Genomic DNA, 10945 nt, shown 5'->3' on the forward strand with positions numbered 1-10945 from the left:
TTGCGGGCATTCCATGACACAGGTGCACTTAACTACATGCAGGCAATACAGTCATACACAGAAAATAAAAATAATAATTTTTTTTTGTCTTTTTTGAGACAGAGTCTCCCTGTAGCTCCAGCTGTCCTAAATTGCTCTATGTAGACCAAGCTGGCTTCAAACTCACAGAGATCCACCTGCCTCTGCTTCCTGAGTGCTGGGACTAAAAGCATGTACCACCATGCCCCACTAATAAATAAAATATTAATAAAAGAATGTACCTTGGAATGCAGCTTGCAGGGCGGCCTCCTTACACACTGGGTGTGCACAGTTTGGTAGAGTTGGGGGGTGTTTCCCCACACTGGGGTCCCTTTGGGACAAGCATGGGACCCTGCTTACCCTTGCCTCCCCAGCACCCATATAGAAGATGTTCAAAATAAACGTGAGTGGACGGCAGAGGTTGAACATCTGTCGGAAAATGGCTGTGATGAGCTGAGTCCTGTCCAAGACTCAGCTTGGGCTGAAGTGATAAGCAAAGCTGCATGCAGTCAGAGGTAATGCCACTATGATGGCAGGGCTGGAACTCAGGGCAAAGGCTGGTCCGGTCTGACTGGCTTCACTCTAGGAAAGAGAAACTGTGCTGAATAACCCTACTGGGACCAGAGGTGGTGACACTGGAATCAGGAAGCTGAGGCAGGAGGATCATAAGTTCAAGGCCAGCCTAGGCAACTTGGTGAGACCCTGTCTCAAAAATACAGGACCAGTAAAGGTACCTGACACCTAAGCCTGACCATCTGAATTTGATCCCTGGAACCCACATGGTAGAAGCAGAGAACCAACTCCCACTAGCTGTCCTCTGACCTTCATATGTTTTGCCATGACACATGTGTACCCCTACATATACACATAAATAAAATCTAATTTTTTTTGGTCTTTTTGAGACAGGGTCTCCCTGTAGCCCCACCTGTCCTGGAACTCACTATGTGGACCAGGCTGGCCTTGAACTCAAAGAGATCCACCTGCCTCTGCCTCCGAGTGCTGGGATTAAAGGCGTGCACCACCACGCCCAGCCTAATAAAATCTAATTTAAAAAAAATGTGGGACTAGAGAGTTGGTTCAGCAGTTAAGAAACTGTCTATTCTTGCAGAGGACCCAGGTTTGATTTCTGGCACATGGCAGCTGACAACCACCTGTAACTCCAGTTCCAGGGGATCCGACACTCTCTTCTGACCTCCAGGGCATTACATGACGTGGGTGCACTTACACACATGCAGGCATAACACTCATACATATAAAATAAAAATAATAGGGGGCTGGAGAGATGGCTCAGTGGTTAAGAACACTGGTTGTTCTTGCAGAAGACCCGGGTTTGAATCCCAGCACCCACATGGCAGTTAACAACTGTCTGTAACTCCAGTCCCAGGGGATCTGATAGCCTCTTCTGACCTCCTTGCACGACATGGGTGCACTTACCTACATGCAGTCAATACACACATACACATAAAATAGAAATAATAGCTGGGTGTGGTGGTGCACGCCTTTAATCCCAGTACTTGGGAGGCAGAGGCAGGCAGATCTTTGTGAGTTCAAGGCCAGCCTGGTCTACATAGTGAGTTCCAGGCCAGCTGGGACTACAGGGAGACCCTGTCTCAAAAAGACCAAAATACTATCATGAGTTGATGACTCCCAAAGAATTCTTTATGGTCTAAACATAGAGACTGGTGGCTTCAACCATTCAGTTGTGTAACATTTAAATGTGACATGGTAAAGAGTAGGAAAATACAGGGCCAGTGAGATGGCTTAGCAGGTAAAGGTACCTGTTGCCAAGCCTGACCACCTGAGTTTGATGCCTGGGACCCACTTCTGACCTTCAAATGACACATGTACCTACACACATACACACAAATAAATTGTAATTTTTAAAAAGTATTAAATGAGGTGGAGGGTCAACGGTGGGGTGATTACCTAACATGCTCAAGGCCCTGGATTCAATCTCCAGTACTGCAAAAAAAAAAAAAAAAAAAGAGAGAGAAAACATTGATTACTGGCATTAGTTGGTCCTCAGGGCAGGTTAGTGTCAGATCAAGGGTATGGGTCTTCCTGGAGTCAGGGGAAGGATGATGCATTCATTTGGGTCTTCAAGATCAAATTACAAAATGGGAGTCAACATAAAAGAAATGTATCAAGGGGGATGGAGCAGGTCACCAGACCCCCACAAAGGAGGAGGAAAGAAAAGGCGTTGGAAGCATGTGGGGATCTGTTCGTCCCTCTGTTCTCAGGCTCTCAGGACCAGGAGTCCCCCACATGCAGGGCTGGTGTCAGAACATGGCTCACTGGATCCCCTCATTAGCATTCCCCAAGCCTTCCCATCCTCCTTGAAGCCTGGAAGCCAGGCCTCAGTAAGTGCATGATACCTATCTCCCCCTGCAAGCACAGACTCATCACAGATGGACTGGTCCATGAACAAATCCAGAGGTGCTAAGGAGCCCACTCTCAGATGTAGACTCAGGTGGGGAGGCAGCTGTGGTGAATAGGTAGCCCTTGTCACCCTACCCCCATGGCTCTTGGGAGCCAAGCTGTCTCTTGCCCTATATGTCTGGTGCTCTAGATACATATCTACCCTGCACTGGCTCTTATCTACTTGCTGACAGTCCTGCGGGGTATAAGGCTCATATAAAGTATGCACAGGACTCAGGGATGTGTGACTTTACCAAGACATCTTGGAGTCCCAGTCCAGGGAAGATTCAAGTAGCACTGTGGCCTGGCCTTCCAGAGGGATACTGTAGCTCTGGTACAGAAAGCCTGCCCATGGTAAATCTTGTAGCTAGAACTAGGAAGCCTGACAGGCGCTCCCTTTCTACATAGGCCCAGCCAATCTCCAGTTTCAAATACTCTCACATGGTCCCTTTCACTGGAGAGCTCACTGGAGCCTCAAAATGGGGCTTGGGTGTAGTTGGATCTGCCTGTGGCCTGGCTCTCTAGGGCCAGGACTGCTTCCATTCCATTCACTCAGGCTTGGCTCTCTAGTTACTCAAAATCACAGTGGAAGGTGTTTACCAATAGACTCAACCAAGCCGAAGAAAGAGTATCAGAGCTGGAAGACAAGGTTGACAAAATACTACATTCAAATATCAATAAGGAAGCTGGGAGTGGAGGCACACACCTTTAGTCCCAGCACCTGAGGCAGAGGCAGGTGGCTCTCTGTGAGTTCAAGGCCAGCCTCATCTACCTAGTGAGTTCCAGGCCAGCTGGGGCTACAGGGAGACCCTGTCTCAAAAAGACAAAAAAAAAAAAATACTAAAGCCATAGAGCATGTATGAAATCATATAGAAAGTTTCTCAGATCTAGAGAAATACAAACATTTAAGTGCAATACCCTCAAATATACATAATTGGAGAACTCTTCAAAATATTACAGTCAAGATATTAAAAATACAAAGAAACAATACTAAAAGCTCTAAGGGCAGGACAGGCTGGGGAATGTAGCTTACTTGGTAGAGTACCTGCTTAGCATATATGAATCTTTGGGTTGTATTCCTAGCACTGCATAAGCCAGGTGTAGTGGCACATGCCTGTAATCCTACAACTCCAGAGTTAGAGGCAGGAGAATCAGAAGTCCAAGGTCATCTTCCAACAAGGAGACAGACTGGCCAATCAGATAAAAAACTAGATCCAAGCTGGGCGTGGTGGCACACGCCTTTAATGTCAGCACTCAGGAGGCAGAGGCAGGCGGATCTCTGTGAGTTCAGGGCCTGCCTGGTCCACATAGTGGGTTCCAGGACAGCTGGGGCTACAGGGAGACCCTATCTCAAAAAGACAAAAAAACCCCAAAAAACCTAGATCCAGGGGGCTGGAGAGATGGCACAGAGGTTAAGAGCACTTGTTCTTGCAGAAGACCTGGGTTCAAATCCCAGCACCCACATGGTACTAACAACCATCTGTAACTCCAGTTTCAGGGGATCCAACATCCTCTTCTGACCTCTGTGGACACTGAACAACACAGGTGCATTTACATACATGCAGGCATAACACTCATACACAAAGTAATAAATAGTTAAAAATTAAGACAAAAACAAACAGAAAAACTAGATCCAACTAGTTTCTCGAAGAAGCATGCCTTATTGGTAAAGACTCTCAAAGACTGAGAGTCAAAGGATGGGAAACAGTCCATCAAAATGTTGTGGACATAAACAACAGAATTGTATCTAACCATAAAGAAAAATGAAATCATGATTTTTACAGGAAAATGGAAGTAACTGGAAATCACCATGTTAAGTGAGATAAGCCAGACCCAGAAGACAAAGGCAACATATTTTCTCTCATTTTCTGAACCTAGATTTTGAAGTTCACATATGTGGGTACGTGTGTGTGTGTTTACATATGTGTGCTTATAGGTCACAAAACTAGAAAAGGAATCGTAAGAAAGAAAGATCTTAAAGAGGTGTGAGGGCTGGAGAGATGCTCAGTGGTTAAGAGCACTGGATGTTCTTGCAGAGGACTGGGGTTCGAGTTCCAGCACCCACATGGCAGCTAACAACCATCCACAGCTCCAGTTCTAGGGGATCCGACGCCCTCTTCTGACCTCCAGGGGCACTGCACGACACAGTTGCACTTACAGGCAATGCACTTATATACACGCAAGCAATACACTCATACTCATCAAATAAAAATAATAAAATATTTAAAGTAAATAAATAAATGAAAGGTGTGAAAGGGGATAATGGAATGTATGTAATAAGAGAGCAGAAGCAGGGGTAATTGAAGGAGAAAAGGAACCAGTTGGAGGGGGGAGGGGCCCAGAGAATGAGAGTGGAGTCCAGAACCAAGAAGACCAGAATATAGTGACACATATATATATGAAGATGCCATGATGGAACACCCATTTCTTCGTATGCTCATCTAAAAAACGAATAAAGTTTTCAAAGGAGGACGGTGGGCCAGAGAGGTTTGAGCTTCTTCACTGTGTGCAGGCTAATAGAAGAGGTTTTTCTGTGACACGACATTCGAGGCCATTCTGCCTTCTATTTCAGTATGATTTTCATTGTTGGTTTTCTTGGGAGTTTCATTGCCTCAGCCACACCAGAACCTTTGGTTCCTTCTGCTTAGCAAGTCCTGAAAGTTGCATGTCCATGATGTGCCAGGACAGAAGGGGGAGCTGTTGCTTCCTCCACCTCTCACCAAGCTGTACTGTGTAGTTGGGGTAGCCAGTACCAAATACAAACACACTTCTCTTGGCTGTCTAAACTTTTGAGAGTGATGTGGAGCCCGGGGCCGCTGAGCCCTTTCGAGGAACAGACTCCCCTGAACCATGAGACTGTTGAATTCCCAGGGTCTGTCTGCCTGTCAGTCATACTTGTACCTCTGTAGCATAGCACTGTGGTAGGTATGGGTCTGCTCCTCAGTTATGTGCCCCAAATTCCCTGAAGTATACTTGTGTCAAGTATAGATTCATTACCCCAAAACTATGCTGTGCACCTTTCCCAGGCAAGTAAGTATGGGCAAATGGGGTATGGCTATGTCCAAAACAGGGCAAGCTCATTTCAGCCTCAGGGGGTGGCAGGAGTGAGGTGACGGCCCCCATCTACCCCCTGATTCTTTGAGGACAGTCTCCAACCCTACCCATCCTACCAATGATCCAGGACTCCTCAAAAACTCAGTCATGAGTCTTTCCTTTGTACATTTATTGAGTTTTCCCAATTCCTGAGCCTCATGGTATACTGGCCCTGTGGTCAAATTAGGATCTGGACTTTAGCAGGGCTGCCAATGGCTGGGCACAATTCTGCCCTGGTTGGAGAGCTTCCCAGGCATGTAGGCTAGCAAGGCTCCTGGCTTAGTCTTGACAGCAAGGCCAGGGAGGCGTAAAGCGCACACACAGGGCCCTGGGCGTTTGGCTTCCAGTGCACCTGGGGGGCGTCCATCTGAAGTTCTAGGCCACATTCCTCGAGCAAGACCCAGGCAGGAGCGTCCTCATCCCAGCTGCCCCCAAGGAACCTGGGGGGCAGGGTCACAGAACTCTGCTCCTGCCATGGGGTGCTCTGCTCCAAGAGATTTTCCACCTACCAGGACAACGGAGGAGGCTGTAGAAGCCCCAGGGCATGTAGCACCTGCCCATGCCAACCTTTCCAGATGCACCCAGGACCCCACTGCATTCCCCCCTACTCCCTCTCACCAGCTCCAGCTGTTCTGACAGTACCCCTGTCTCCAGCATCTTAGCCAGCAGCTGGTACTGGGTTTCATTCAGCACTGGGGAAAGATCTGGACTGAGAGGGGGTTCTGGAAGTCCCAATATAGAACCCGGTCCTTTCCTCCTGCCCCATACCAATCTCCCCCTGGGCTGCTCACCAGTCAGTGCTCCTAACAGGTAGAAGACGGGGGCAGCCAGTTGTGGCACCAGCTCTCCAGAGGGAAGCACCAGGCACTGGAGGATGTTGCCTGCTGGGCCATCCAGAGGTTGCACCTGCCCACCATTGCATAAGCCCTGCTCCAGCTGGGACATGGATGGGGTGAGTGAGACTGGAGAGGCTGGAGCAGGGCCTGTCCACCCCCAGCACTCCCACTCACTGAGGCCTCCAAGGCTTCCAGGCTGGGCAAATCCTGCAGGATCCTCCCTATGTTCACCAGTAGCTGTTGCTTCAACTCCATTTCCAAGTGCTTCAGTTCTGAGGAGCCGGCCTCTACCTCCACACCCAAGCCTTGGAAGTCTTCACTGACCACTCCTTCCCCAGGGGTTCCATCTGTAGGAACAGAAGGCAGCACTGCCTGATGCCTACAGGGTCCTGGGGAGCACTGGTTGGGAAGGGTAGTCCCAGAGGACAGAGGCAAGGTCCACAGGGGGCTTCTAAGGTGGTCAAGAGGGTACTGACCTGACAGGAACCTGAGATGCTCATGGATGAATCGTAGTTTTGTGTGCTGCTGCTGGTCACCTGCATTTCTGTGGCCTGGGAGGGGCATGAGGATGGCAGGGAGAGGGAGGCTGCTGGGTGCAGAGACCCATGGAAGCTGTCACATGCTAGAGAGGGCTGAGATCTTCCCTGGACCCTCCCAGCCCTGCACCTCATCCACTACTAGTAGTCTAGGGTAGGTGGGAGGTCAAGCAAGCCCAGCAGCATCCCCTGAGCATCACTCACTGTGTGCCTTGTGCACAGGAGAGGGCCTCACACCTGAAGGACAGTGCTTTGCTCATTGAAAAGGCAAGGCGGGAGGGCTTGGGTCTCACCTTTGGGGGGCTGCTCAAAGGTCCTCTTCTTTTCATCAGGGACGAGAAGAATATCTGCCATGGAGAAGGTCATCAGCCCCCTTATCCACAGGGCCCCAAGACCACGCAAGCCTGCCGACCACCCCCACACAATGCCTGGGAGAGCCTCCCCTACCACCCCCCACTAGTGTCTGGGACACTCAACCACCCTGTCTAGGTCATGCAGCCAATGCTCACAGCATCCCCCAGCTAGCTGGTGGTCCTCCCAGGCTTCCTGCTTCTCTGCCACTGTATGGGTTCTAGGGACAACGCCCCCCGCCCCACTCACCCCAATTAGAACCAATGAGCAGCTGGGACACTCGGAATGCGAGGATGCTGCCTGCAGGAATGGTCACCATCTTCTTCTTGCTCAAGTGGCCCTCGCCCTCACCCTGAGGGATAGATATAGGCTCAAGGCCGTGGGACGAAGGGCTGTAGGCCATTGCTGCTGACAAGCTTGCCACTGGTGGTAGCCAAACGAGTCTTTGGCAGGTCCAGCTCATTGGCCAAGTATGGGACTCAGGGATGCTTATGGAAGGGTCTTAGAAGCTCCCAGACTGGCTGCTGCCTGGGATGTCACCCCTGCTACTGCTGTGTGTCTGAGTGGGACCAGGTAGGGCCTAGGGCTCACCACACACCTGCAAGCACATGGCTCCAAGCAGTGCAAACTGGCCTGAGGCCCCCTTCTTGCGAGTCTGAGTGACCTGCACCTTCTCCTGTGTCTGCAGCACCTCTGTCACCACAAACACATCGTTCCTATGACTCCGCAGCTGCTGTAGGATTTTGTGTTCAGGCTGCCGCAGGCGCCTACAGAAAGATGGCTGGGGCTTGCCCACCACAGAACAGCTTCCCTCCCTACTGTCCTGCTGACAGATGGGGTAAAATGGTTAGAGGATTCAGGAGTCTGTGGGCACAGGCTTGGATTCCCTCCTCCATTGTTCCCAACAGTGTCTAGGTAGTTATAGACAGGATGAGGTCTAGCAGGGAGAAGTGGACATGTGTGACCTGTGGAGAAGCTCCATTCTGTACTGTCCACCCACATCCCATATATACTTCCTTCTCATGGCAGTCTGGGGCTCAGCCTGATGCCAAGGACTTTGGGCCCTGCCTGGACACCCTGGCCCTCTGGATACTGGTCCCTGGCAACTGAGGCTCAGTGACTCATGTAATCTCCTTCCCCCACCTCAGTGCTGACAGACACTGCCTTGGAACCCTCCTGATGTCCAACACTCAGTGGCCTCCCCAAGAGTACGGTTACCCAAGCTCAGAGGGCCTGAATCCCCTTGGGGGCTCACCTCTCCCGGTGCATGGTCTCCCAGGTGTTTGGAGCCACACACAGTGTGTGCATGATGATTGAAACACTGGAACTCCCAGAGACCACAGCCCCACCTGAGATCTTCCCTTGTCCTGGGGCTTCCAGCTTTACACTGCCCTGCGCCTTCCCATCCACAGCGTCATCAATGCGGAAGGGGCCACCACACTCCGGTTCTGAAGGAAGACCAGACCTGAGGTCCTGTTCCACTCTGTAGCAGTGGAACCTTCAAAGAGGTCCCTCCTCTGGAAATAGGGCCAGAAGCCCAGAGCTGGTGGAGCCCAGTAAGATGGCAGGCTTGGCCTACTCCACTCCCCTCTTCTGCCCAACACTAGGACTCTGATCAGGATCGGGGGTTGGGGGGAAAGTGAATACCTGGTTCTGGGGCATCAGGCTCCAGGATGTCCTTGATTGACAGGTTGACACATGTGTAACGGGGCTTCCAGAACCAAGAGCTTGGGTGCTTCCTGCTGAGCAGGTAGTAGGGCCTGAAGCTGGTAGACTTCTGAAGGCTATCCACTGGGGTGAGGTCCCCTCTCTGGTCCAGCTCTTGGAGCACACTCCGGACCACAAGCTCAAAGGTGGAAGGCATGATCCTGCAGGCAGGTGGGTGAGTGGGTACTTGATTGCCTCCATTGCCAGGGAAGCCCGTTCCTCCAAAGCAGCCCTGCTTTACCAGTCCTGGCACATTTTGGCTGATAGGAAGGTTCTGCCCTGGCCGCTACTCGCTCGACACAAAAAGAAACAGTGTCCACTTAGTGCCCACTTGTCTGTCTCCCCCTGGGGCCATGAACACTTGGGGGAGGGGACAACCTTCAGCAGGGCCTGGACTATCCACACCATCAGTTCTTATGGGCAGCCCTTGACCACCTGCTGAGCTCTATGACACCTTTCAGCACTCCCTGGTTGAGAACCCCAGAGAGCTGGGACAGGAACAGAAGCACCCACTTCTGGGGCACTTGTCACAGAGGTCCACACAGCAAGCTCCAGCTGTTTCCTCCGGGGCTCTGTCTTGTGCCCTCAGCTGCAGGAGGCACCTCTCCCTGGCCAAACCTTCAAGGGTCAGAGGCCAAAACAAGCCTGGGGCAGAGGCAGGCAACCTGGGCCGTGTGGAGGAGCAGTCCTACCCCTAGGGAACTGGGCACCAGGGCCAGCTAAAGCTGGAGGGTGGACAGGAAGGCACTTGGGGGCCAGAGGCCCAGCATTGGGTCCAGGAAGCTTGGAGAGCTTTTCTCGGAATCAAAGCCCAAAGCAGGTGGGGCCACCCAGGTGTGACTAGTGGGAGGCCTTCACCGCGGTCTCCTTGTTTGGGTTGCAGGGCTTCTGGAAGCGCTGCATCCCCACCCAGCGCCGGCAGCAGGGCCACAGTGCGGGCCAGGCTGCGAGAGAAGCTTGTACAGGGGAAGGGGAGCGGCGGGATGGCTCACCGTGGCCGACCGCTCTGCCCTGCCGAGATCTCTGCGTCCACCGAGCAAAGCGAAGTGAGGACTTGCTGCAGAAGGAGGGGTCTCACGCCTGCTCAGCCCGGGAGCAGCGAGCAAGCGCGCGGCCTGGATGCAAAAGCGAAACTGCGTCCGGAGGGGAAGCGGCGGCGCGCCCAGGGCACCCTCCCGGAACCGCGGCCCATGCCCCAGCCTCCTCCTCCCGGGAGCCCGCCTGGGCAGCACGAGCGTCCGCGGTAACAGGGAGCGTGGCTTCATTTGGTCCTGGTACCTAAACTTTGCAGCGCTTTTCCTTTCTTAAACATCTAGGGCATGACAAAAGCTCTGAATGAACTTTTCCAGAGATGTACACGTGCACAAATTGCCAACAAGCACATGAAAAGAGGTTCAGCGTCATTAGACACCAGGAGAATGCAAATCAGAGTTCCTCGATCTCATCACACCCACGGAGTTGTCTGTCATACGAAGTAACCAATAGCAAGAATATGGAGAGACCAACCTGCAGGTCCTTGCCAAAGGGCACAGCTGCTTTCCAATTAATTTGGAAGCTTTTCAAACAAGTATATATAGAGTTACAAGTGACCTATCCACTCCATGTTCAAAGCAAGAGGTCAGGCTGGGGATGTGGCTACCAGTGGTAAAGCATTTGCTTAGCATGTGTGGGGCCCTGGGTTTGATCTTCACAAATAAATAAGTAAATAAATAAATAAATAAACAAACAAACAAACAAATGCAGAAAGTGAGAGGTCAGATAGATATGTGCATGTATGCCAATGTTCATAGTAGTATTTTAAATAGTCAAATAGTGCAAATAACCCCCAATAACCTGAATGTCCATCAACTCTTACATAGATGAGAAAAAGGTGGTGTATCTATGCAGTATTTTGTCCAGTTCTGGGTCTTGCACATGCTATGCAAACAAGCACTCCACCACGGAGCAACAGCGCCAATCCACAATGGGGTACCACTCGGTGATTAG

The 10945-nt window shown here is 51.2% G+C and overlaps 1 protein-coding gene across 1 annotated transcript; it reads right to left on the reverse strand.

The window, feature by feature from the left end:
• Positions 1 to 5638: 5638 nt before the first annotated feature.
• On the reverse strand, positions 5639 to 10132 carry Gsdmd (gasdermin D). Its single transcript, XM_008834524.2, has 11 exons — positions 9952 to 10132; positions 8900 to 9120; positions 8508 to 8700; positions 7851 to 8019; positions 7502 to 7604; positions 7195 to 7248; positions 6842 to 6916; positions 6540 to 6712; positions 6321 to 6465; positions 6148 to 6221; positions 5639 to 6034 (listed from the first exon to the last, which is right to left on the reverse strand). Exons 2-11 carry the CDS (start codon positions 9114 to 9116, stop codon positions 5792 to 5794), a joined length of 1446 nt encoding a protein of 481 aa, XP_008832746.1. The 5' UTR covers positions 9117 to 9120; positions 9952 to 10132; the 3' UTR covers positions 5639 to 5791.
• Positions 10133 to 10945: the final 813 nt, after the last annotated feature.

This window comes from Nannospalax galili, unplaced genomic scaffold, assembly GCF_000622305.1.
Source record: "Nannospalax galili isolate Female #2095 unplaced genomic scaffold, S.galili_v1.0 scaffold717, whole genome shotgun sequence".
Taxonomy (NCBI): Eukaryota; Metazoa; Chordata; class Mammalia; order Rodentia; family Spalacidae; genus Nannospalax; species Nannospalax galili.

Excerpts from the sequence above, each read along its gene's own strand:
- Gsdmd (XM_008834524.2), bottom strand. The coding sequence starts at position 9,116 with ATGCCTTCCACCTTTGAGCTTGTGGTCCGGAGTGTGCTCCAAGAGCTG. Across the intron at positions 8,020-8,507 it reads GAGACCATGCACCGGGAGAG|GCGCCTGCGGCAGCCTGAAC; the intron begins GTGAGCCCCCAA and ends ATCTTTCTGTAG. Across the intron at positions 6,917-7,194 it reads CTTTGAGCAGCCCCCCAAAG|GCCACAGAAATGCAGGTGAC; the intron begins GTGAGACCCAAG and ends TGCCCCTCCCAG.